The sequence below is a fragment of the Biomphalaria glabrata genome, chromosome 6 (assembly GCF_947242115.1).
Source record: "Biomphalaria glabrata chromosome 6, xgBioGlab47.1, whole genome shotgun sequence".
Lineage (NCBI taxonomy): Eukaryota > Metazoa > Mollusca > Gastropoda > Planorbidae > Biomphalaria > Biomphalaria glabrata.
Window position 1 is genome coordinate 26,013,535 of NC_074716.1, and position 23,902 is coordinate 26,037,436.

Genomic DNA, 23,902 nt, shown 5'->3' on the forward strand with positions numbered 1-23,902 from the left:
GGTGCTGGGGAAAACAACTTCACTTCGTCTAAAGTCCAGAACAAAGTAAAGTATTTATACTACTACAACTACTACTTTTAATAATAATAAAAAAGCTTGTATAAAGGGAAGAACTGCATATTTATACAGCCACATATCTCAATACTGTAAGATTTATTTGCCGTTTCTATATTAGACAAAATTAATTAATTACCACTAATTCATTAATATATTAGACATTTTTTAAGAATAGATTCATGTTTTGTTAGGGACAATGAATAATCGTGTAAAGTTTCAACTGGATCAAAAAGGTGGGAAGTGGGAGAAATAACGTGTGCAACACTTTTACCAGACAGACAGACAGACGGAATGACTTAATATAAGGTTTGTAAAAAATCCTTCTAATCTCCACTGGGATTTGATTCTTTGGCAGCTCACGGTTTTATGTCAGTCAACAATATGTCAGTGTTTTCACTTCGTAAATCTCTCGTTAAAAGATGTTAGGGGTCATTGATGCTCATTAGGAGAATGGTTTGTGCTGCGATAGCCAGCCCTGAAAACTCACTACAAAAGTATGCATGTACTCAGATAAGCCAGTTACAGGTTGTTGACCTTTTCCTAAGCTTACTCATTGCCACAATGGCTCTGTTGTAACGGCAATACTAAAAAAAAAAAAGATATCGATGCTTTAACAAAAGATACCCAGTAACAGATAATCTTGTTGTGTTCATTTCGGGAAACTTGTCTCATTGTTTCAGAGGTAATCAGCCCACATCTACACTGCTAAAGCTAAAATGTCATCAGAGCTTAGTGAAACTTTCATGTTAGCCTAGCAATCAAGTTTCTTTGCTTTAAAAAGTCTTCAAGATACTCTTGTATTGAAACCAAATGAAGAGTGTAAATACTTTTCTTTTTTAGAGGCCCCGAGAATAGGGAAAAGACGCTATTAGTTTTATGTTGCCTGTCTGTCCGTCTGTCCGTCCGTCCGTCCGTCCCGTTTAGATCTCAGAAACTAAAAGAGAAAATGAAATTCTGACATCATAATATTTTAGATCATTTAAAGTTCTGATGCAAAGGCTACTTTTTTCTTATCCGAAAGTGACCATCTAGTTTTTAAAATTATCTATGCAAGCAGATTTTTCAAAAAAGAAATACACAACTTTTCAATGAAAAAGTTCAGAGGAGGTAAGTTTTTTTTAAAAGGTCATGGACTTCTTCATTAATAAATCAAGCTTTTTTTCATAGATTCGCGCATTGGTACAAAAAATTTGCATCTAAGGTCACAATGGAAAAAGTATCGATGGATCATTATAAAATATATTTTCCGTTTAATAATTAACTCATTGAATAAAAAACTGATTCGAATGTTAATTTAAAAAAAGAATTTTGATACGAACTTCGTGGTAGTCATATGTTTAAAAAAAAACGAAACTACTTTTATAGCGCGCAGTTTTGACATATCCTCATTATAGAGGCCTACACTTGACAGTCTAAAAAATCTAGATATATCTATAATACAGATATATCATAAATGTATTAACAATTTGAACACAATTTTAATTATTAAGGCAATAACTTTAATTGTGACAGCTTAGGGGTGCAGATTTATATATTATGTAAACAGTAGTAGTAGTGGATCTAGACTTAGATCTAGCCCTAGACTGGCCTAGACTAAGATCTTGAATCTAGATTTAGATCTAGCACTAGGTCTAGATCTATTTAGATCTAGGTCTATTTTGTATGACAACGGAGAGATTAATTTTTATTTGCGAGGGGAAAGTCTGTCAAGTCATTTGTACACAGATGTAGCTAGCTCACTATGTAAAGTAATCTAGGTCAAGAATTTTTTTTCGTGTAGCCAATTTATCTAATTTTGTAAAAAGTATAGATCTTTTTTAGTTTCACTTTACTACAATGTAACATGTTATTAATTTTGAATGTATGGATAAGGTTAATAATTATTATTTTAAAAAATATAAGTATACTCTAAATGAATATATAGAGATGCTGTGGCTGAGGGGTAAAGCACTTGGAACCGGAAGTCCCGTGTTCGAATCCCGGTGAAGACTCTCGGTGGACCATTTCGTGGTCAATTTTGAGTTTGTGTTTGCACACAAACTGTCATTGTAGCCTTGTTATATTTGAATTCAAGATTTAAGGTGTTTCTTTAAGTACTCTGAATACATTCTGACCAGAGTCGTAGCTAAGGTTGGGGGGGGGGGGAGAGGGAGAATTTTAAAATCCCTCCGGGCCCCCACTTGAGGCAGGCCCTCTAATGATGGTAAATTCATAGCTACGCCACTGATTCTGACCAAACCAAAACAGTTTTTAACTTATCTAATTTTGGTTTCAAAAGTTCAATCTATTGACTGACATTAGTTGGGGAAAAGTAAAGGCGGTTGCTCGTTGTGCTGGCCACATGACACCCTCGTCAACGGTAGGCCACAGAAACAGATGCCCTATAAAAGGAGGAACTTTACTTAAATTTATTATTATATACAGATTTTATGACGTTTAACGACAGTCTTCTTTCTCTACTAAGTGAGCTGTAAAGAGCCCACAAAGTTATTTTATTTAAGGATCTTTTTTTTTTTTTTTCTCTTCCCGCTCACGTAGAGCTAGATCTACTTAGTGTTCACAACTATTGAACTAGTACGAAACTGTTCTCTTTAAGAATCTCTGTTTGCCATCACTAAAGTTTTATAACATATAAGTTTGAAAGTCAACTTGAAAAACCCAGCAAGGCAAGATTTTATTGTTATTGCATGTTAATATAGTCGATATCTTATCTTCACAGTTGTTAATTAAAAAGCACATTGTGTTTTAATTTTTCACTATAACAATGAATAAAAACTCTACAAAAATATCTTATTAATTTATTCATAATACTAATGTCATAACGCGATATAAAACATAAAAAAAGACATTTCAAAACACACACAATTCTTAAAGACAACCTGCACCCATGAAACCACTGATACATCAGATCTGGACGAAGCGGTCGTCTCCTTCCCATTAGGACTAAAACAGAAAGATTTAAAAACTCCTTCATCCCACTGTCGGTCAGAGTGTTACAAGGTCATCTGTGGTCACAGAGAAGTACATAGAAGTCTAATTCATAAAGAGCTGGTTGTGTGTATGTGTGTGTGTGTGTTCCATGTGTGTATGCTGTTTGTGTTTGCGTATCTATTAAGACTAAGACTAAGACTAAGACTGCTTTATTGATCCTTAAGGAAATTTGTTGTGATTACAAGGACTCGTTTCTCATATAAAGACAACACAACAGAAAAATACACATAAATACAACAGACAACATAAAGAGTTCATTCAGCGACTATATATTATTATTGTTATAGTAGTTATGCTGAGGTAGACAAATGTAGTCTCACTCAATGTCCAAATGTTTGGACATATAAAAAAAAATATCTTATCTTAAAACTAATAGACTTATGTTCTGTACAACTGTTGTACATGTTTCCAGAGTGCAGTATTTTTATATCTCGTGACTAAGTTGTTGTTTTTTTGTCTCTCTACCCCAACAGAGTAACGTATTCGGTTACCGCCATTGATCTGTGTGGACCTCTACAAGAACCAGTCTGCCTAAAGGACGTACCTAAACTCACTTAATAGACTTGATTAAAACGTCATGACGTCTCTCATCATCACGTGACATCCCTGGGTCAGGTTAGCCACTGATCCGTCCTCAACGCTCGTTACTTATCCCACTCAGTGAATACATTATAAGCTGTACTGTTGAGACGCAATCTCTAGAGAGCCCTTGAGAAGGCTGGTAGATGGATACTGTCTAAATTTTGTCAACATGTGTTTCTGAATGTGTATTCTGAATAATTTCCAAACAGTCTAGCTTTGTGAAGCAACCATTTTGTTCCTACTTGGATCATTATTGATTTTCTTTTGGGAATTTCCATTGGATAAACTTTGACTCGTCCTAACTTTGTGTCACTATAAGATACATTTAAAATCCTTGTAATTTTGTGCTTCTAATATTGGATATTTATTAAATTCTTACACCTGTGTACTTTACAACAGGACAAATATTAAATCCTTAAAGTATTGAGCATTCACAAAAGGAATAAAATATCCAATCCCTTCAAATGGGTGGCAGTCCCACTTGGAGAACTCTTCAATTCTTATGGATCGTATAGAAGCAATCGGATAACAGTAAGTGCTCCAATATTGTCCGGTAGATGTATGTACTTTCTCTTAAAGAGGATTTGAAGCCATGTTTCAGAACCAATGCGAAGTGTTGAAGTCTGTAGGTTTATGTCATGCAAGACAGATCCATTAATCGTTCACTAGTAACTAATCTCTATTAACAGAAGTTTAATTCTTTCACTTGCTTCTTATAATACTTAAACGTTATACTCATTCTGACTCCATGTTTGTAAAGCAGTGTCCATGCTTCTCTAAGTCCATTAATCGTGTGCTCTTTTCAACAGACTTGCATTTTTCTAAATAGTTTGTTTGTGTACTCCCTAAAAGTAATTTTAAGTTTTCAAAGTTTGTGATAGAAAATGCAGGTCTTTGTTAAACTCCTATTTCATGTAAAATAGTCCTAAATGAAGGACATACAAAATCTCAGTCAACCCAGGCCAACATTTAATTTACCAGTCAACCCAGGCCAACATTTAATTTACCAGTCAACCCAGGCCAACATTTAATTTACCAGTCAACCCAGAGGCCAACATTTAATTTACCAGTCAACCCAGGCCAACATTTAATTTACCAGTCAACCCAGGCCAACATTTAATTTACCAGTCAACCCAGAGGCCAACATTTAATTTACCAGTCAACCCAGAGGCCAACATTTAATTTACCAGTCAACCCAGGCCAACATTTAATTTACCAGTCAACCCAGGCCAACATTTAATTTACCAGTCAACCCAGAGGCCAACATTTAATTTACCAGTCAACCCTGGCCAACATTTAATTTACCAGTCAACCCAGGCCAACATTTAATTTACCAGTCAACCCAGAGGCCAACATTTAATTTACCAGTCAACCCAGAGGCCAACATTTAATTTACTAGTCAACCCAGAGGCCAACATTTAATTTACCAGTCAACCCAGGCCAACATTTAATTTACCAGTCAACCCAGGCCAACATTTAATTTACCAGTCAACCCAGAGGCCAACATTTAATTTACCCTGCGAGCCCTAAACGCCGCCATGCCAGCCAGTTTGTATTTGCTTTCTCTTTCATAGCTCGCCATCACCGTGTTAGAGAGTAAATATACAATATGAATTAAAGATACAGCGTTATGTCTGTTATTTTTACAACAACCAAGAAAACAACGAATAAATTTTTATTATAACATCTTCTTTATAGTTTGCAAATAGAAAAGAAAGGATTGCATTCAATTTTTTTTTAAATTCCATTTCAACTTTTTGAATAGAGTAACTAAATCTTTTTAAGATTACAGACTAAATAAGATCACACTGAAATCATGTTTTTTTTCCTCATTTAAATGACAGTATAATTCACAAAAAATCCATTTCAATTCTTTTAAGAAAAAAGTTATAATAACAGACTGAATAGACCTTTTTTATTTTTGGTAAATACACTTTTAAAAATAATAAGGTCAAAACATATTCTTGTACTAGAGCCAGGGGAATCAATTACAAACCGAGAATAGTTCAAAAGTATAACTAACCACAATCTAATTCCTTTACTCGATTTTTAATAAGACTGATTGAAAAATGTGTACAGTTTGTGTCATCTCTTCAGAGCAGTACGTTTACTTTTTCAACAGTTCACATTTTCTTTGCATGTTTTATTTCAACATTGGATTAAAAAAAAAGGTCATTCCTGTGTATATTGGATATAACACATCTGTAATGTGCTGAGGACCGTAGAGCATACATTAACTTCATAATGTGCTGTGTAAGTGATTTAGTGTTCTTATGTCTGCGTGCTGGTCAAAGGGTTGACCAACACGATGGATAACAGACTGGCCTCGGTCAGCTCCCGTTCCAGCCTCAGTGAGGATCTCGGCTTTACCAAGCGACAAGCTGAATGTGTTGTTAGGAAGTACTACCTTAGCTTCGCCCTCATCATGTTTGTGATTGCTGCAGCTGTGGTCGTGATATGTGGTAAGTGAAGTTTACATATTCAAACTGTGTGTCTATATGTGGGTCAAAGTGAGCGTACTTACATTGTATGCCTATATGTGGTCAAATATTGCTAACATATTTACATGAGTCTAAATGTAGACAGTGTCAGACACAGTTCGATTATTATGTTATTTGGTTTGTCATTGAGTGGATCAATTAGATCTTAACATAGAAATTTTTGAATGTGTGGCCGTTTGATCTCGTTACACGAGACGCGAGTAGCTTATATGATTCTGTCACGTGGAGTACGAGTTAAGGTCTCAAGAGAAGTGTCAACAGGAAAGCTTCTAGAAGTTAAAGCATCTACTAAGGATAGTGAACAGGTAAAATATTTAGTTAGAAATTTTAATTATTTTTATGTTATTTCTGCTACGAGAACTTCGAGAAGCTCTACTATCAGGCTCCTTAGTTCATACGTTTCAAGCGTTATGTTCATTCTACTTTTGTACATCTATAATTGAAATTAGGTCATATTGTGTGTGCTCAATCTTTAAATAATTTCTACTTGAAGAATTGAGCTGTTTTATCTCATAAAGAGAAACTTTGTTATTTGTTTACTAAAACCCAGATACCCAGACAATACAGAGGCTTAGGGTGTTAGGTTGCAATCTCCCCCAGAGACGCATTCATCACCTAATTAGGTTGCATTCAAAACATTGTACAGAATGAAAAAACGTGTATAATAGAGCTCACAGAACACCTGAGCCTTCGCAGAATGGCGCTGCCTGGTCTGGTCGACATTGTAAACTATGCTACATCAAATGGCTTTGAAAAGAATTCTCTATCTCCTTGTTTATTTATGTCTACCATGTACAGTGTTATATTCTACCTCACACACACACACACACACACACACGACACAGAAGGCAGTGTTTCAGCTTGTGTATTGACAACAAATTCTAGTGTCTCCTTTTGTAACATACAGTGTAATATTATTTTCTATCTAATGCCAGTTTGAATGTATAACGTTACATGAATGTCACTGTCTATGTATATGTTTTATTGTTTTTGATATCTGGTTGTTTTCACCCGGTCTATCTGTGCATCTGGAGGCGAGGTGGCTGAGTGGTAAAGCGCTTGGCTTCCGAACACAGGGTTCCGGGTTCGAATCCTGGTGAAAACTGAGATTTCGAATTTTGGGATTTCAGGGCGCCTCTGAGTCCGTCCAGCTCTAATGGGTACCTGACATTAGTTGGGGAAAAGTAAAAAAAAAAGGCGGTTGGCCCTTGTGCTGGCCACATGACACCCTTGTTAACCGTTGGTCACAGAAACACATGACCTTTATATCATATGCTACATAGAACGCAACGATTTTTTTAATCTGTGCATCTGTCAAAAAAACACATTTGTTATTGTTTTTTCATTCTTCCAGTCGGCCAATCAGTCAGTCACTCTGTTAGCTAGTCAGTTACTCTTTCAGCTAATCAGTTAGAGAGTCACTCGGTCAGCTAGTCAATCAGTCACTTTGTTAGCTCACCAGTTAGTTAGTTACTTTGTGGGCTAGTTCAGTTACTTAGCCAGCAGTGGTGCAAACATTTTGAATTATCCAACTCAAATAACTTTTATAAGAATAAAATAAATCATTGGTCAATGAATGCTTTCACGCAACGTATATCAACTCACTCTTTTTGTCTGTCAATCTTTCTAGCCATTAACCAATTAGTCAGTTAATTACTGTTGATTTATTAGTTTGTTTGATACAAACAAAGAAAATTAATCCTTCAGTATTCACAGATTTAACTATAGAGGGTTTGGTGCCTTTACTTAATGGAACACGTTAGTTCTCCCACACCCATGCTCGGATCAAGTTGAAACATTAAACAATTATTTATTTTACATAGTAAAACATAATAATAATTAAAAAACCCAATTAATGGGAATGAATTATTTTGTTTGATATCGATTTAGGGAATAACTCCTTAGATAAGCTTTTTTTTTTTTTTTTTTTAAGATTTTAAATATTTTGCTAGTTTGTGTTTCTTTGAAACGATTTTAATTGTATAGCTAGCCTTTGGTTCCATTGCACCATGGCAGATTTGGTTATACCATAGACTTATATTATATCTAGACTGGAAATCGGAAACAAATTCTTATCCGCGATTGATCGATTCATAGACCTATAAATATAGATTTTTATAAACGTAACTCTATTTCAAGCTCGAAGGGAAGTCCTCTCTATCAATCTTTTCTGTCTTAGAAAAGTAATGATCTTTAGTTTATAAAGTTTAGAAATAATGCAAAATCATTTCTTGGATATTCTTTACAATGGGCTATTAATCACAAAACTATATATTCACGCAAATATATGAAACAAAGCTATTTCCTGTTAGTTTCCATTGAGATAATGTTTCAAAAATCCTAGATCGAAATAATTCATGTCTGTTGATTTTAATCATCTTATGTACATTTAAATAGATTGATTACAGGGGCGGACTGGGTATCAAAATCGGCCCGGGCATTACCATATAAACCGGCCCACAAATGGCGTGTCATATTTTCGGTTTGGGGGGGGGGGATTTTTACCCCACTCCGCAATTTATATATATAAATATATGTGTGTGTGTGTATATATGTAATTAATCTTCATCACTTTCTGATCTTTCATTCTTTCAAACGTTTTTTCTAGCCTAGAATACTCTATTCCTATAATTAGTGGAAAGACAGTACACACCGCCAAAGGGCAGGTAGGGAGTCCGGGGGAGCAGGGGTGGAGTGGGTATCAAAATCGGCCCGGGCATTACCATATGAACAGGCCCACAAATGAATGGCATGTCGTTTCAAGGGCGTAGCCAGGATTTTTCGGTGTGTGTGTGTGTGGGGGGGGTTCTACCCACTCTGCAATGTATATGTATGTAATTAATCTTCATTACATTCTGTCCTTTCATTCTTTCGGGCGTTTTTTTTTATCCTAGAATAGGTTCTACTTTTAATTAGTGGAAAGACAGTACACATCACCAAGGACAGCTAGAGAGTCTGGGGGAGCGCTGTGAGACATCTAATGATCCTCCATCAACGAACATATTTTTATGATTCACTTTCACTCCTCGCCATTTTCTCAGACATATGAACTTCAATGTACAAATACAACTCTTAAACCTCCATTATTTAACTGCCCTTCTAACAAGGTGATGGGGGCTCGGTGGCTGAGTGGTTAAGCGCTTCCGAGTCTTGGGTCCTGGGTTCGAATCTCGGTGAAGACTAGGATTTTGAATTTTAGGATTTTTGGGGCTCCCCTGGGTCCACCCAACTTTAACATGTACCTGACTTTAGTTGTTAACCATTGTCAAAGAAACTGATGACCTTCACATCATCTGGCCTTATAGATCACCAGGTCTGAAAGAGAACTTTACTTTACTCACATATACTGCTTTCTCAAGAACTTGGAAACCTTGTTTGACTTCATCTTAGAGCTGGCTACACACACACACACACACACAACATGTCCACGTGTTTTTTAATATCCTTACGTTCAGTAAAAGAAATGCTGTCAAGAAAATCTCAAATTTAGCAAAGCCTCTTTGTATTTCGACATAGGTCAGTAACTTTGTTGTCTTGGCATTAGTGTTACCTATGACGTTAAGCCTGTTCATTCGTATATGCTCTCATCATAACGTTGGTGAATCTCTAGTGCCTGAGAGAAAACATCAATAAGTTTTCTACATTTGTTTACATAGTTATTATTACGTATTTTCTGCTACTTCTTTTTATATACTTTTTAGATTCTATTGCATTTTGATTCCAATCAACACATCTCTACACTGTTCAAAATAATATTTGGGACTTGTTAAGGACTTCGTAGATAAGCCAACTCGAGATCATGTGACAACTCCATTAGACAAATAAGAATTCGTCATGTGACTGGACATGTCATCCTATAGGACTTGGAACGTTGTTGTTGGTCCCTATATAGATTCATCCGCATATATTCACACTAACACCGATCTCTATAAGAAATAGATGCCTTAAGCTTCTTGCGTATAGTTTAATGACGTCTACAAGAAGCACTATATACGGATGAAGGATATTTACAACAATGCTTTAGATTAGTATTAGTGTAAAAGATATTTTCAATCATGACGCTCAAAGTGTTGCTTTTAAAGAGAATAATATAAATCTGAAAACAATTTACTGGCATTCATACAGCCCTTTGGGTGGCCTTACCGGCCCAATGGGGTACCGGCCCACCGGGCATTTGCCCGAATGCCCATATAGCCAGTCCGCCCTTGCGGAGGAGCGCTTTATTTCCGTTATTTTAAGCTTTAAAAATGCATATTCTGAGGTATCTACATTGCAATTAGCCCGCTACTCTTCCGCTAAAATAAATTCAAAAACCAAAGCTGCTATTCACTGGAGTCCAGCGACTTGTAGGAAAAGGTAAAATGCTTTAGATTTTGTATTGGAGGGGGAAGGGAAACAACAGAACCCCTTTTGGCTACGCTCCTGAAATTTGGTGACTGTAGTTTGCTTAAGTTAGCTGCACTGGGAAAGTAAGTAAAGTTTCCCTATCAGACAATGTGTTTTATTATAGGTGTAAGCCTAATTCTCTACAAAATATACAAAGTTTGATAACGCATCGAAAACTGGATCTATGCATTCGTAGGATTACACAATGTATTCTATTTATACATGAAGGAAAATGATATTGTTTCTGTAGCTGGAGAGACTATTGAAATTGTGCAAACCTTTAAATACCTTGGTACTATCCTAGACAATAAACTAAATTTTACTGCAAATACTGATTATATCAGCAAAAAAGGGCAGCAAAGATTACGACTACTAAGAAAACTGTCCTCGTTTAATGTTAGCGAAAAGGCCTTGGCTATGTTTTATCACGCTCACATCTGCAATATTTTAAGTTTCAATATCACTGCCTGGTATGGCAATCTGAGCATTAAAAATAAAAATAAACTTAATAGAATCCTAAATGCTGCTGGCAAAATCATTGGCAAAAAACAAACCCCATTTGGGCAGTTGTTTGAGACAAACATCTATAAAAAAGCTAACAAGATCCTCGAAATAAAGAATCACCCTTTGTGTCAGGATTTTGTGATTTTACCATCACAAAAGAGATACAAGACACCGATAGCAAAGACAAACAGACACAAACACTCTTTTGTTCCCCTGGCAATCAAATCATTAAATAAGAACAATCTGGTATAAACTTTGTCACATGTAAATTATGAGTGAGTCTGGTGTGAATGTACACTCTGGTTTCTTATAGTTATAATGTTTTTTGTTTGGTGTAATGCACAAATTGTAAGACAAATTTCCTTACGGATAATAAAGATTATTATTATTATTATTATTATTATTATTATGTAGTCTGAAAACTATAAACAATACAATAGCAGCCTAATGAGTTTGAAGCTTTTTGGTATTACTTATAGATTACAGACGTTTCTTCAAAAAAATAAGATTTTTACGTCTTACGCATTTCATGTGTCAATCTAGTCATGCATGTTGATCTGTGACTTAAAATATGCTAAATCATTAGTTTTCCTGGCTGACTCAGGCAATCCATTCCATTAAAAGATAAGAGAAAGCAGAACGGTTAGAGAGGCACTTACTTAATGTGAAAAGCTCTTGCTTCCTCCTAGTACATTCTAAAAAACGCGGTTTGTATATGAATATACCATGACCCATTATTTAAAATATAAATCTCCTTTCATTAAATATCGGACGTGACAGCGCTATATAAATTATTGTAATAATTTTCATCATTAATGACTTCATACTAAGCATAAGTTTGCCATTAATTATAATAGTATAAAAATTGATTTAGATTTATTTTTTAATTAAATATTTTTTTTTTGTAAGCCTTAAGTATAGTATTTTTAGATCTATCTTATTAAAAATAAACAAAAAGAAACTTTCTTTTTCTTTTCAAATCGCAGAAAGTAGAGCTTTATACCCATATTGAGCTGTGAATAAGTTGGGTGGTTTGCAATTTTGTGGCTGTGTGTATGTGTTAAAGTTAATTAATATTAAGTATTGTTAAAGAGCTTATTGTCGCGCCTATTTTTTTATTTTTTTTTGCTGTGTTATATCAATGTTTTCTAACTTAACCTCTCTCATCCCTCTTTTTGGTTAAATTTCATTGGAACCATTAAAAGACGGGGGAGGGAAGGAGCAAAAAAAAAAAAAATGGGAGAGCAATGAAAGGCCTATGCCGACCAGCAAAATGATTAGGGCAAACACAACCTCGAAGACATCAAAGTAGTCCATGCCGCTTGTGCATAGCATAGCAGAAAGTACGGTCTAACATTTTGCAAATGATAATACGTACAGTGTATAATGTATTTTGTCGTGTTGATATTCTTGTTGAATTTAAAACAAAATTAATTGTAATAAGAATAAAAAAAAAAAGCCTTTTCGGACCTTTGTGTCTTGCATTTGCCCGTTTGCCCATATAGCCAGTCCGCCCCTGATTGATTACCTAGATCTTTCTAGATTATGTAACTAAAAATTGCAAAATAATAATTATGAGACGAGAGTACTCTTATATTTGATGTTCAATTACTAGATCTAGATCTAAAAATTAAATTACATGTTACATAGGTTAGGGTTGAAAAAAAAACAACAACTTTACTTCTTATAACTACTTTACAAAACAAAGCCATGTTTCAACTTTTAAAAACAATTTTCAAGACATTTTCTATAGTGTTAAACGATCTCCATGTCCAGTCTAGATATAATATATATATATATATATATATATATATATATATATATATATATATAGATATATATAGGTCTATCTTATCTTATCTTCTTATCTTATATAATACAGACGTTACTTCAAAAAAGAAGATGATTACGTCATACACGTCATGCATTCAGTCATGCATATTAACCAATGGCAACCCATTCCATGCTCTAATAGCACTAGGGAAGTAGGAGTATTTGTACAAATTTGTCCTAGCATATGGGACGAGGAATGTGCCTTTATATTTGTGTCTTTCTGAGTATTTTATTAAATTTTGTTTTTGTATTTAAAGATTATGGTTCAGTGTTTTATGTATAATTGCTACTTTACTTTTGAGTCTTCTATCCTGAAGGCTTTCTAAATTTAGTGATTTTACTAAAGGTGTTACTCTAGTCGAATGTGAATATTCGTTTGTTATGAATCTCACTGCTCTATTTTGTGTCTGTTCTAGTTTCTTAATGTTTTCTTGAGTTGAGGGGTCCCAAACAGAGGATGCATATTCTATTATTGGCCTAACCAAGGTCTATGGGTTATATCTTTTAACAAAATCAAAACGAGTGAGATTCTTTTCATGGCATTGTACAAAGTGAACAAAATTGTAATAACTGCTTCACAATGTCTCGGAAATACGGTGTCTATTGTTCAGATTGCCAAATATGACCCCCCCCCCAAAAAAAAAAAAAAACTACACATACACAATTGTTTAAAAAAATAGACCCAGCAAGTTCGTCTAGGTCAGTTTATTTTCAAACTGAATTACGTTCCTCCTACTCAAGTTCTGAATGTAATCGTTTTCTTTTTTAAAGGTGACATTCACTTTTCATCAATGTTCCTGCACATAGGAAATGAGATTCTATTTATCATTGATTATCAAGAGGTAGCAGGAGGGAAGGACAACTCCATTACTTCAGCCAATAAAACAAACTTTTTAAAATTAATTTTTCAAACATGAAGTTTGATTTTGATTGCTAACAACAAAAAACTGAAGGTCAAAATTGCAAAATGTTTATTTTGTATGTGTAAGTCTCTTTTCACCTATTTTTAGCTTCTGAACCTGGCATCCTGGGTTCGAATCTCGGCGAAGACTGAGATTTTGAATTTCAGGACTTTTAGGGCGCCCCGAGTCCACCAACTCTAATGGGTAACTGACTTTAGTTGGGGAAAGTCAAGGCGCTAGGTTGTTGTGCTGGTCATATCCGGCTAGTATATCTATACACACCTATACACGAAGCACACAGTTGTGATTTTCTGTAAGCTGGATCTCAAAGATGATCTGACTTTGGTTTCATTTTGGCATTTCATTTCAAATCAAAATAAATTTCTTGGTTTTGTTGTAAAGACTTCACAAGTGATTTATTGTTTTGATAGGATTACAACTTATAATTGCCTGCAAACAATATTGAATTTACATTTTAAAAAATATATCTAAATAATTTTTTATTTTTATTGAAAGTCTGGCCAACAAATTAAACTTTTTGTTTGTCTTTGACAAAATATGAAAGAAAATGTTAAATTTATCCACGGATATCATAATCCACATCTGTTAACAAAGTTCGACAACTAAAAAAGTCTAATTTTCTGGTTTGTTTATTTACACGATTGATTCAAACGTTTTAATCAGTTATCTCAATTGTTTGTGTGCTACTTAAAAACTAAGAAAACAAAGTCCAATAAGGTCCTCATTTCCATTAAAAGTCCCTTACACATTCATTCAAAACAATATTTTTTAAACACAATTAAAAAAAAAATTAAATATCAGATGACTCGTAGAGATTAATTAAGATAAATGTTATAAACGCACTAGTGTTTTGTTTTTTTATTTTATAAAGCAAACAATATATTTTATTTCAAAATTAGGGATCAGCCTGCAATTCTAAAGTAATGTTTTTAATATTTTAAAAGTTTAAATCAAGAAGTGACCAGAACTTAAACAAAAGAAAAGAAATTTAATTTTTAGCACTTCTGAACTTTTGATATTTTGCAACTATCTCAAGAATTTCCTCCTGGGTTTAACTGTAAAAGTGTCACAAAAACACTTCCGTTGTTATTAGCGACAGGTACCTCGTCATATTACCTGTTCATCTATCTATATCTATCTATCTATCTATCTATCTATCTATCTATCTATCTATCTATCTATCTATCTGTCTGTCTGTCTGTCTGTCTGTCTGTCTGTCTGTCTGTCTACCTACCTACCTACCTATCTATCTCTGTATGTATGTATGTATGTATGTATCTATCTATCTATCTACCTACCTATCTATCTATTTATCTATCTATCTATCTATCTATCTATCTATCTATCTATCTATCTATCTATCTATCTATCTATCTATCTATCTATCTATCTATCTATCTATCTGTCTGCCTCTCTACGTACACATGTATATTGCAAGATATTCGGTCAGTTTTTTTTCCTAAAACTCTGGAAGCTATCCCTACGATCAGTGTGCCTTGTGGCGTGAAATGCACCAACAATTCAATCAGGTGTTTTTGTCCTCGTGATTCACTGAGAAATAACGAAAGATAATGAACAGGAAGTGGCAACACATTGAAGTAGGCCAAATTGAAAATTAAATTAAGACTCCATTGAGGGGAAATCAATCATTGTTACGTCAGTAGAAAGAAATTGAATCAGGAAATATATGGTTCGAGTGAGATGGGGTCGGCGGGGATAGCATCAGGATCGTAACGAATTGGTTTACATGCAGAGGGTTAAACTTGGTATTAAAAGTACATCTACAGTTTTCCACTTATACGCAAGATGGCCAACTTATACATGGGATGGCCACAAAAGAATAACAAACGAATATTCACATTTGATTAGAGTAACACCTTTAGTAAAATCACTAAATTTAAAAACACTGTAGGATATAAGATTTAAAAGTAAAGTAACAATTATGCATAAAACACTGAACCATAATCTTCAAATACAATTAAAATCTAATAAAATACCCAGAAAGACGCATAGATAGAGGCATACTACGCATAACGTATGCTATGATAATTTTGTAAAAATGATTTTTCTTTTCTAATGGTATTAGAGCATGGAATGGGCTGCCTGAGTCATCCAGGAAAACCAAAGACTTTGTAGAATTTAAGTCTTTGATTTACATGCAGGAATAGATTGACCTAGGAACACGCGTAGGACATTATCAACTTCCTTTTGAAGTAATGTCTGTATTTCATAAGATAAGATAAGAATACGAGAGATGGCCAACTAATACGCAGGATGGCCATCTTATACGCAGGTGTTATGGCGTTTGTGTGTGTGTGTGTTTCCTAGGGTGATGGCGATCATTGTATGACGAATATAATCGTTAGTATGGCGACACCTGACAACACTATCCTGATCTAGTTTTAGTAATGGAAACAAAGTTGTTAAAGATTTGTACACATTCACTTGAGGACTACAAAATTGATCTAAAAACAAAGAAATAAAAATGAAATGAAATCCTTTGTATTTATTTTTTGACTCGATATTTGTTCTCTGGTGTTTAATGTTGGACTAGACAACTACTTGCTTATTAGATCATCCAAAGTGAACATGATTTTATCGGCCAGATTAAATGTACACTTTGACAACCAATAGAAAGTAACCGGGATTACTATGTAAATAGCGTCCGAATCTAGATAAAGCCTAAGGATGGCAAACATCCGAATCTAGATAACGCCCTACGATATCAAACAACCGAATCTAGATAACGCCCTACGATATCAAACATCCGAATCTAGATAACGCCCTACGATATCAAACAACCGAATCTAGATAACGCCCTACGATATCAAACATCCCAATCTAGATAACGCCCTACGATATCAAACATCCGAATCTAGACTAAGATAGCTTAGACTACAGTGTATTGAATTGGAACGTGTATTTTTGTTTCTGTTGTTTCAGCAGGAATCTTGTACTAACCTTAGGCTTTATAAGTTATAGGGAAAATAATTAATTATCAGTTGATTTGAGTTGTGATTTATTTAGTTATTAACCTTTTGAAAATTCTATTAGATTTACAGGTTTATTGGGGGATGTTTTTTGTAATTAAAATAGGCTTTACATTTTCATACAATTAAAATTTGGCAACCAAAACTTTTCAGTAAAAAAAATTCCTTTCGTTAGTTTGAATTCTCACTGACAACTTTTGGTCGAAGCAAGATATTTAAACAAATATAAAGGATTCGATAGGTTGGTAGTGAAACACATGAACAATCCAATGCTGAAAGAATGTACTAGCTAATTGATTATACAGTTTGTATAGAAATGTTTCATCACATTTCTGGGGCATAGGTCACCAACCAACTTCCTCCAGGCGTCTCGGTTCTGGGCGAGTCTCTCCAACTATCCCTACGTCTTTCCCGTCTGCTTGGCAGCTGCTTTAAAATCGCGGCGCCATGTATATTTTTATGTAAACACTATTTAAATGAAATGTAAATTGTAATTTTTTTTGACATTTAAAAACCAAACGAAAACAATATTGTTTACATGTGTGTTTGTGTTTTTGTTCAAATTATCTTTGATTAAGAGAAACAACTCTTTATGACACGAGCTCCAAATTTAGATTCGTGTGTAACTTCCTTTTAAATACATACTGGTGTTATCGTAAGGGGAACTTGGCCCAATCTTCGTATAAGTTTATAGACATGATAAGAACTAATCCTTATTACCAGATCTAATAACACACAGACAAGACAAACCATTGGCTTCTTCTTGATGCCGGTACGAAAGAATTTATTTCCCATTCATCACTAGTTCAAAGTAATAGATAACTCGTCCAAGCCAGTGCCAGGCCTATCACAGTAGGAGTAGAGGAACAGATCCTAGAGTTGATTCCCCTTGACGAATTTACCATGCAACGCTACTTTGTGGTTTGAATTGAAATTGCAGGATTAATACAGGACAGGTTTTATTTCAACTATGTATACATAGACTTGGTTTAATGACTGCATTTGAAAATAGCTAGGAGATGTGGACAAGTTCACTTTCAACTGTGAGTCAGGAGGACATTGGGCGATCGCCGCCTCTGGTTTGGTTTGTTCTGGTGTCAGACATGTTGGTACTATGCCTAGATACACATCAATATTTGGGTCATTCATTATGTTGGTACTATGCCTAGATACACATCAATATTTGGGTCATTCATTATGTTGGTACATTGCCTATATACACATCAATCTATGGTCAGTCATTATGTTGGTACTATGCCTATATACACATCAATATTTGGGTCATTCATTAGTTGTTTTTTTAAATGCAATTTTACGTTTTCTATGTTTTTAATTTGTTTCCCTTATTCGAATTCCGAATGAAATGTTTCTTTAAAGGAGTAGCAATTGTCTTAGTCAGGGAGTAATGTACCTTGCTATATAGATCGAGAAGTCTATAAAGACAGAACCTTTGGACAAGACAATAGGACCCTGGTCACTTGGTTAGAAGGTTATAGTATAGTAGTTGCGTGTTTTTTTTTTTTTTTTTTTTTTTTTGGGGGGGGGGGGGGTTTAAACTTTTTTTTTTTTGACCTCGTACCGTTTTGTTTAGTTGGACGCTTACCGTCAATATTAAGTTGTTTTCAATTTATTTCAAGGAGTTCTAAGTCCACAGCATGTGTTGTTCAACAACGAGGCCGCCTAAATCTGTTACAGCTGTATACATTCTTATCTTATCTTATATGATACAGACGTTACTTCAAAAAAGAAGATGATTACGTCCTACGCGTCATGCATTTAGTCATGCATATTAACCAATGACTTAAATTCTGCCAAGTCACTGGTTTTCCTGGCTAGCTCAGGCAACCCATTCCATGCTCTAATAGCAATAGGGAAGAAGGAGTATTTGTACAAATTTGTCCTAGCATATGGGACGAGGATTGTGCTTTTATCTTTGTGTCTTTCAGAGTATTTTATTAAATTTTGTTTTTGTATTTGAAGATTATGGTTCAGTGTTTTATGTATGATTGCTACTTTACTTTTGAGCCTTCTGTCCTGAAGGCTTTCTAAATTTAGTGATTTTACTAAAGTTGTTACTCTACTAAATTGTGAATATTCGTTTGTTATGAATCTCACTGCTCTATTTTGTGTCTGTTCCAGTTTCTTAATGTTTTCTTGAGTTGAGGGGTCCCAAACGGAGAATGCATATTCTATTATTGGCCTAACCAAGGTTAAATAACATTTTAGTTTTTTGTTCTTATTTGATTTATAGAAATTTATTTTAATAAATCCTAATGCTTTGTTTGATTTTTTTGTAGTTTCATCAATATGTGGATTCCATGACAGTTTTTCATTTATTATAACACCTAGGTATTTTGCGTTTTTAGTCTGTGTTACTGGTTTGCCATGAATAAGATAAGTGGAATTAATTTGTTTTAGTTTTTTTGTTACTCTTAACAACTGACATTTTTCTGGGTGGAAAGACATGCTCCAATTTGATTCCCATTTCTGTAATTCATCTAATTCTCTTTGTAAAATATCTGTGTCTTGTGTTGTTTTTATTGTTCTATATATTATGCAATCGTCTGCAAATAACCTGACTTTTGTTCCTGAAGTAATGCAATTTGGTAAACCATTTATGTAAATTAAAAATAGTAGTGGACCCAAGACTAATCCTTGAGGTACACCTGAGTTTACTGTTATCGGTGTTGATTTAGAGCCATTTATTATTACAGTTTGTTCTCTCCCTATCAGAAAATCTTTAATCCACTGATGCAGTGGACCATTAATGCCGAAATATTTAATTTTTTAAGCAAACTATGGTGGTGAACTTTGTCAAAAGCCTTAGAAAAATCTAGTAAGATAGCATCTATTTGTTCACTATTATCTAAACCTTTTGAAAAATCATCAATTAATCCTATTAGTTGTGTTTCACATGATCTATATTTCCTAAAGCCATGTTGGTATGGTGTGAGGACATTATGTTTGTCTAAGTGATTTATGATGTTGCTACATATTATGTGTTCTAGGATTTTATATGTGATGCTGGTAAGTGATACTGGTCTGTAGTTTCCTGGGTCAGATTTTTCTCCTTTTTTAAATGGGGGGGGGGTGACATTAGCTTCTTTCCAGTCCTTTGGTACTCTGCCCTGGTTTGCATGAATGTGTTGATTTGGAAGTATGTTGATTTCTACATCTCTGTCTCTCTGCATGCATACTTTTATGTTAATTTATTAGTTATAAATAACTGGAGACTTGTTGTAAGATATCACGTGACTAGTATGGTATATCTCTTTGTCAAACTTTGGTTTAAAACGGTGATTTACATGTCGCCAGGATAATGTAAAGAATGTTGGTATTAAGTAACGCCAAAACGTCGCGCGCTACTTTTTAATAAAATCCTCGTAGGCCAAAGTCGAATGTGTGTGTGTGTGTGTGGCGAGTGTGTGTAATGCGTGTGCAGAAATATAAACTAGAAGAAAAAAAAACACTATTTTTATTAACCAATTATTTATTAAAGTAGCTCTTTTTCGTGACTTTTATAAAGTTGTCATTTGTAAATATTTGCATTCAATTTGTTTGATCGTAAATTTATCCAATTTAACTAAAATGTTTATTTAAAAAAATGAAAGTTCCCTTCAGACAAAGTTCCCAGTGACTTGGCAGAATTTAAGTCATTGGTTAATATGCATGACTAAATGCATGACGCGTAGGACGTAATCATCTTCTTTTTTGAAGTAACGTCTGTATTATATAAGATAAGATAAGACAGTATTTAGCGACCAATGCAATCTACGGGGCAGATGACGTAAAGGTGATCTGTTCCTATATGGCCCACGGTTAACGAGGGTGTTCTGTTGTCGTTGGCCATAATGTACCTATTAGTGCTGAGTGGACTGTGAGGTGCTTTAAAGATCCCAAAATTTAAAAAGCACAGTCTTCACCAGGATTCGAAACCGGGACCCCTGTATTTGTAGCCAAGCGCCTTACCACTCAGCCACCGCACCTCGTATTGTTATTAAAGGGACAACATTTTTTTTATTTTTTATGTCCAGATATAGCATTATATTCTTTAACTATATATTTCTGAACCTCTTCAGCTCATGATAAGATAAGATAAGATAAGATAAGATAATTTTATTGGTCCAAAACAAATGGAAATTCAGTTTTTATTGCTCACCTACAATAACAATATAAAAATTAATTAATTACACACATCACTCAACCAATATATTATATATTGTCACTGTACATCTTGGTCTATTTGTTTATCTGACCGCCGGTCAGTTTGCCCTGTTTATATATTAGTTCTTAGCAATAAGAAGGAAAGAAATGAACACTCTTTATCTATGATTAGATCGTATCTATAGAGACACAATTTTGAAGGCTCACAAGAAGAACTCTAAATTCAAGCTAATAAAATACATCTATTTCTATTTCTCCATAATGTCCACCAAATAGAAGGTTAAACTCGAAATTGTTTTATTGATTTGTCTGTGACCTGTCATCTTTGACCTTTCGCCCTGACCCCCCCCCCCCTTTCAAGACTTTCTGATAGCCGGCCAAGTTAAACATTGCTCTCTCGTGTCGGGTCAGCCGGGATAGCCGAGACAGCCTGCGTGTCTTAAGGGAGACGCATGTTTGGATATTTCAAGATAGCTGCATGAAGAAGACTGCGAGCGATATAAGACGTTTTTTATAATGCAATGAGGGCTTGTAGAAGGAGACATTAGTGACATTAAATGTTGCAAATGTTTCCAAACTCCTCTTTCGTTTCATTCAGTTTGGCTGGTGTTTGTTTTTTTTTAAAATCTAATCTTAGGAATGGGACAATTTTTTTTAGCTTTTATTTCGCTCTGTCGTTCTCGATCTTTCATTTCTTTTTTTTTTAATTTCTTCTCTTCATTCTCCTCTCTGTAAACCTCTCTCTTTCTAAGTTTCTGTCTCTTTCTTGTTCTGAGTCTCTTATTTTTGAGAATTTAATATTCTCTCTCTCTCACTCTCTCACTCACTCTCTCTCTCTCACTCTCTCTCTCACTCTTTCACTCTCTCTTTCACTCTCTCTCTCTCTCACTCACTCTCACTCTCTCTCTCACTCTCTCTCTCTCACTCGCTCTCTCACTCTCTCTCTCACTCACTCTCTCACTCTCTCACTCACTCTCTCACTCACTCTCTCTCTCTCTCTCACTCTCTCTCTCTCTCACTCTCTCTCTCTCTCTCTCACTCTCTCACTCTCTCTCACTCTCTCACTCACTCTCTCACTCTCTCTCTCACTCTCTCTCTCACTCTCTCACTCTCACTCACTCTCTCTCTTACTTATGTTCGTTGTCTACTCTCTTTATCGTTCTCCTTTAGCGTGTCTCTCCCTACAAAGCTTATTTCAACTTGCTCTGTCTGTCTGTCTGTCTGTCTGTCTGCGCCAAATTGTGTACAAGTTATTTTTCTCACTTCCGATTCCTGGATTAAGATGAACTTTTGCGCAATTATTCATTGTTCCTAACAAAAAAAAGAATCAATTGAACAATCGACCATTTCTTATATCCATACAAAAAGTAAAGTTTCCTTTTCAGACCTTTCGATCTATGGGGCAGATGATGTCAAGGTCATCTGTTTCTAGTAACAACGGTTAACAAGCAGGCTGTTATGTGGCCAGCACAACGACCAATCACCTTTACTTTCCCTAAATAAAGTCAGGTGCCCATTAGAGTTGGGTGGACTCAGGGGCGCCCTAAAAATCCTTAAATTTAAAATCCCAGTCTTCAATTATATCCATTATTCATAATTAATTAATTCTGTTTTTGTATAGATAAAAAATATATATTTTAAAAAAGTAACTCACCAGGTCTTGAGATCTCTTACACGAAATGAGATAAGGATTGGGTAGAGACTTAGACTTGCAAGATGGCTAGAGTAAAGAACTATCTTAGACTTGCAAGATAGCTAGAGAACTATCTTAGACTTGCAATATAGCTATAGAAGATAACTATCTTAGACAATAAATTAAATTTTACTGCAAATACTGATTATATCAGCAAAAAAGGGCAGCAAAGGTTACGATTACCTAGAAAAAATGTCCTCATTTAATGTTAGCAAAAGGGGCTATGCGATGTTTTATCATGGTCACATTTGCAATGTCTCAAGTTTTAATATCCCTGCCTACTGCCTGGTATGGCAATCTGAACATTAAAAATAAAAATAAATTTTATAGAGCCTAAAAGCTGCTGGTAAAGTCATTGGTAAAAAAACAAACACCGTTTGGTCAGCTGTTTGAGAAAAACATTCATAAGAAAACTATAAAGATTCTTGGAATAAAACATCACCCTTCGGGTCAGGATTTTGTGATTTTGCCATCACAAAAGAGATCCAAGACACTGATAGCAAACACAAACAGACACAAACACACTTTTGTGCCCCTTGCAATCAAATCATTAAATAAAATTAAACCACCTAATATAAACTTTTCGAATGTAAATTATGCGTGAATCTGATGTGAATGTATATTTTGGTTTTCTATAGTTATAATGTTTTGTTTGATGTAATGCACAAATTGTAAGACAAATTCCTTTATGGGAAATAAAGACTATTATTATTATTATTATTTTTATTATTAATGAAAGTTTATTGTAAAGATTATATTTAAGAATGTATATTATGTAAAGATTATATTAAAAACTGTATAATATTAATCAATTAGAAAGACAAATTTGTATCGGATTTGTTAATTAACGCTGTCTAAATCACCATTTTTGCCAATTATTTATTTTCTAGAAAAAGATATTGACTTTTGCCATCTCTCTCTCTCTCTCTCCATGTCTTCCCGTTTTCTTCTGTATTTGCCTTTTCGTCACTTTTTTTGTTTCTCTTTATTTCTTTCATGACATTTAAATGACTCAACCGACCAAAGTCAGTCACACGTGGACCAGAATATTTTTGTCAATTCAGCTTTGAGTGTTTGAAAAACTTAAACAAAAAAAAAAAAATGTTTACTCGTACACGTAATCAAACCGACAGAAATTCTCACTCAGTAGTTTGACACTTCCAGGGGACCTAATTCATCTACTTAGTAGCGTGTGAGTAGTCGTTAGCTGAGAGTGCAGTCAGGTCTTGTTCAAAAAAGGCACTTGCCCAACGGACGGACGCTTTAAGAACTTTTTTG

At 34.6% G+C, this 23,902-nt stretch overlaps 1 protein-coding gene across 4 annotated transcripts in view; it reads left to right on the forward strand.

The window, feature by feature from the left end:
- The window catches only part of LOC106079137 (relaxin receptor 1-like), a 327,070-nt gene that overhangs the window by 140,913 nt on the left and 162,255 nt on the right, over positions 1-23,902 (forward strand). For 3 of the 4 annotated variants that reach the window (XM_056032402.1, XM_056032400.1, XM_056032403.1), the window contains 2 exons: positions 3,522-4,161; positions 5,728-6,092. In XM_056032402.1, coding sequence (XP_055888377.1) covers positions 5,939-6,092 — 154 coding nt within the window. In that variant the 5' untranslated portion in view covers positions 3,522-4,161; positions 5,728-5,938. Of the gene's footprint in view, positions 1-3,521; positions 4,162-5,709; positions 6,093-23,902 lie in introns of all 4 variants that reach the window. The other variant, XM_056032401.1, reaches the window with a different exon arrangement.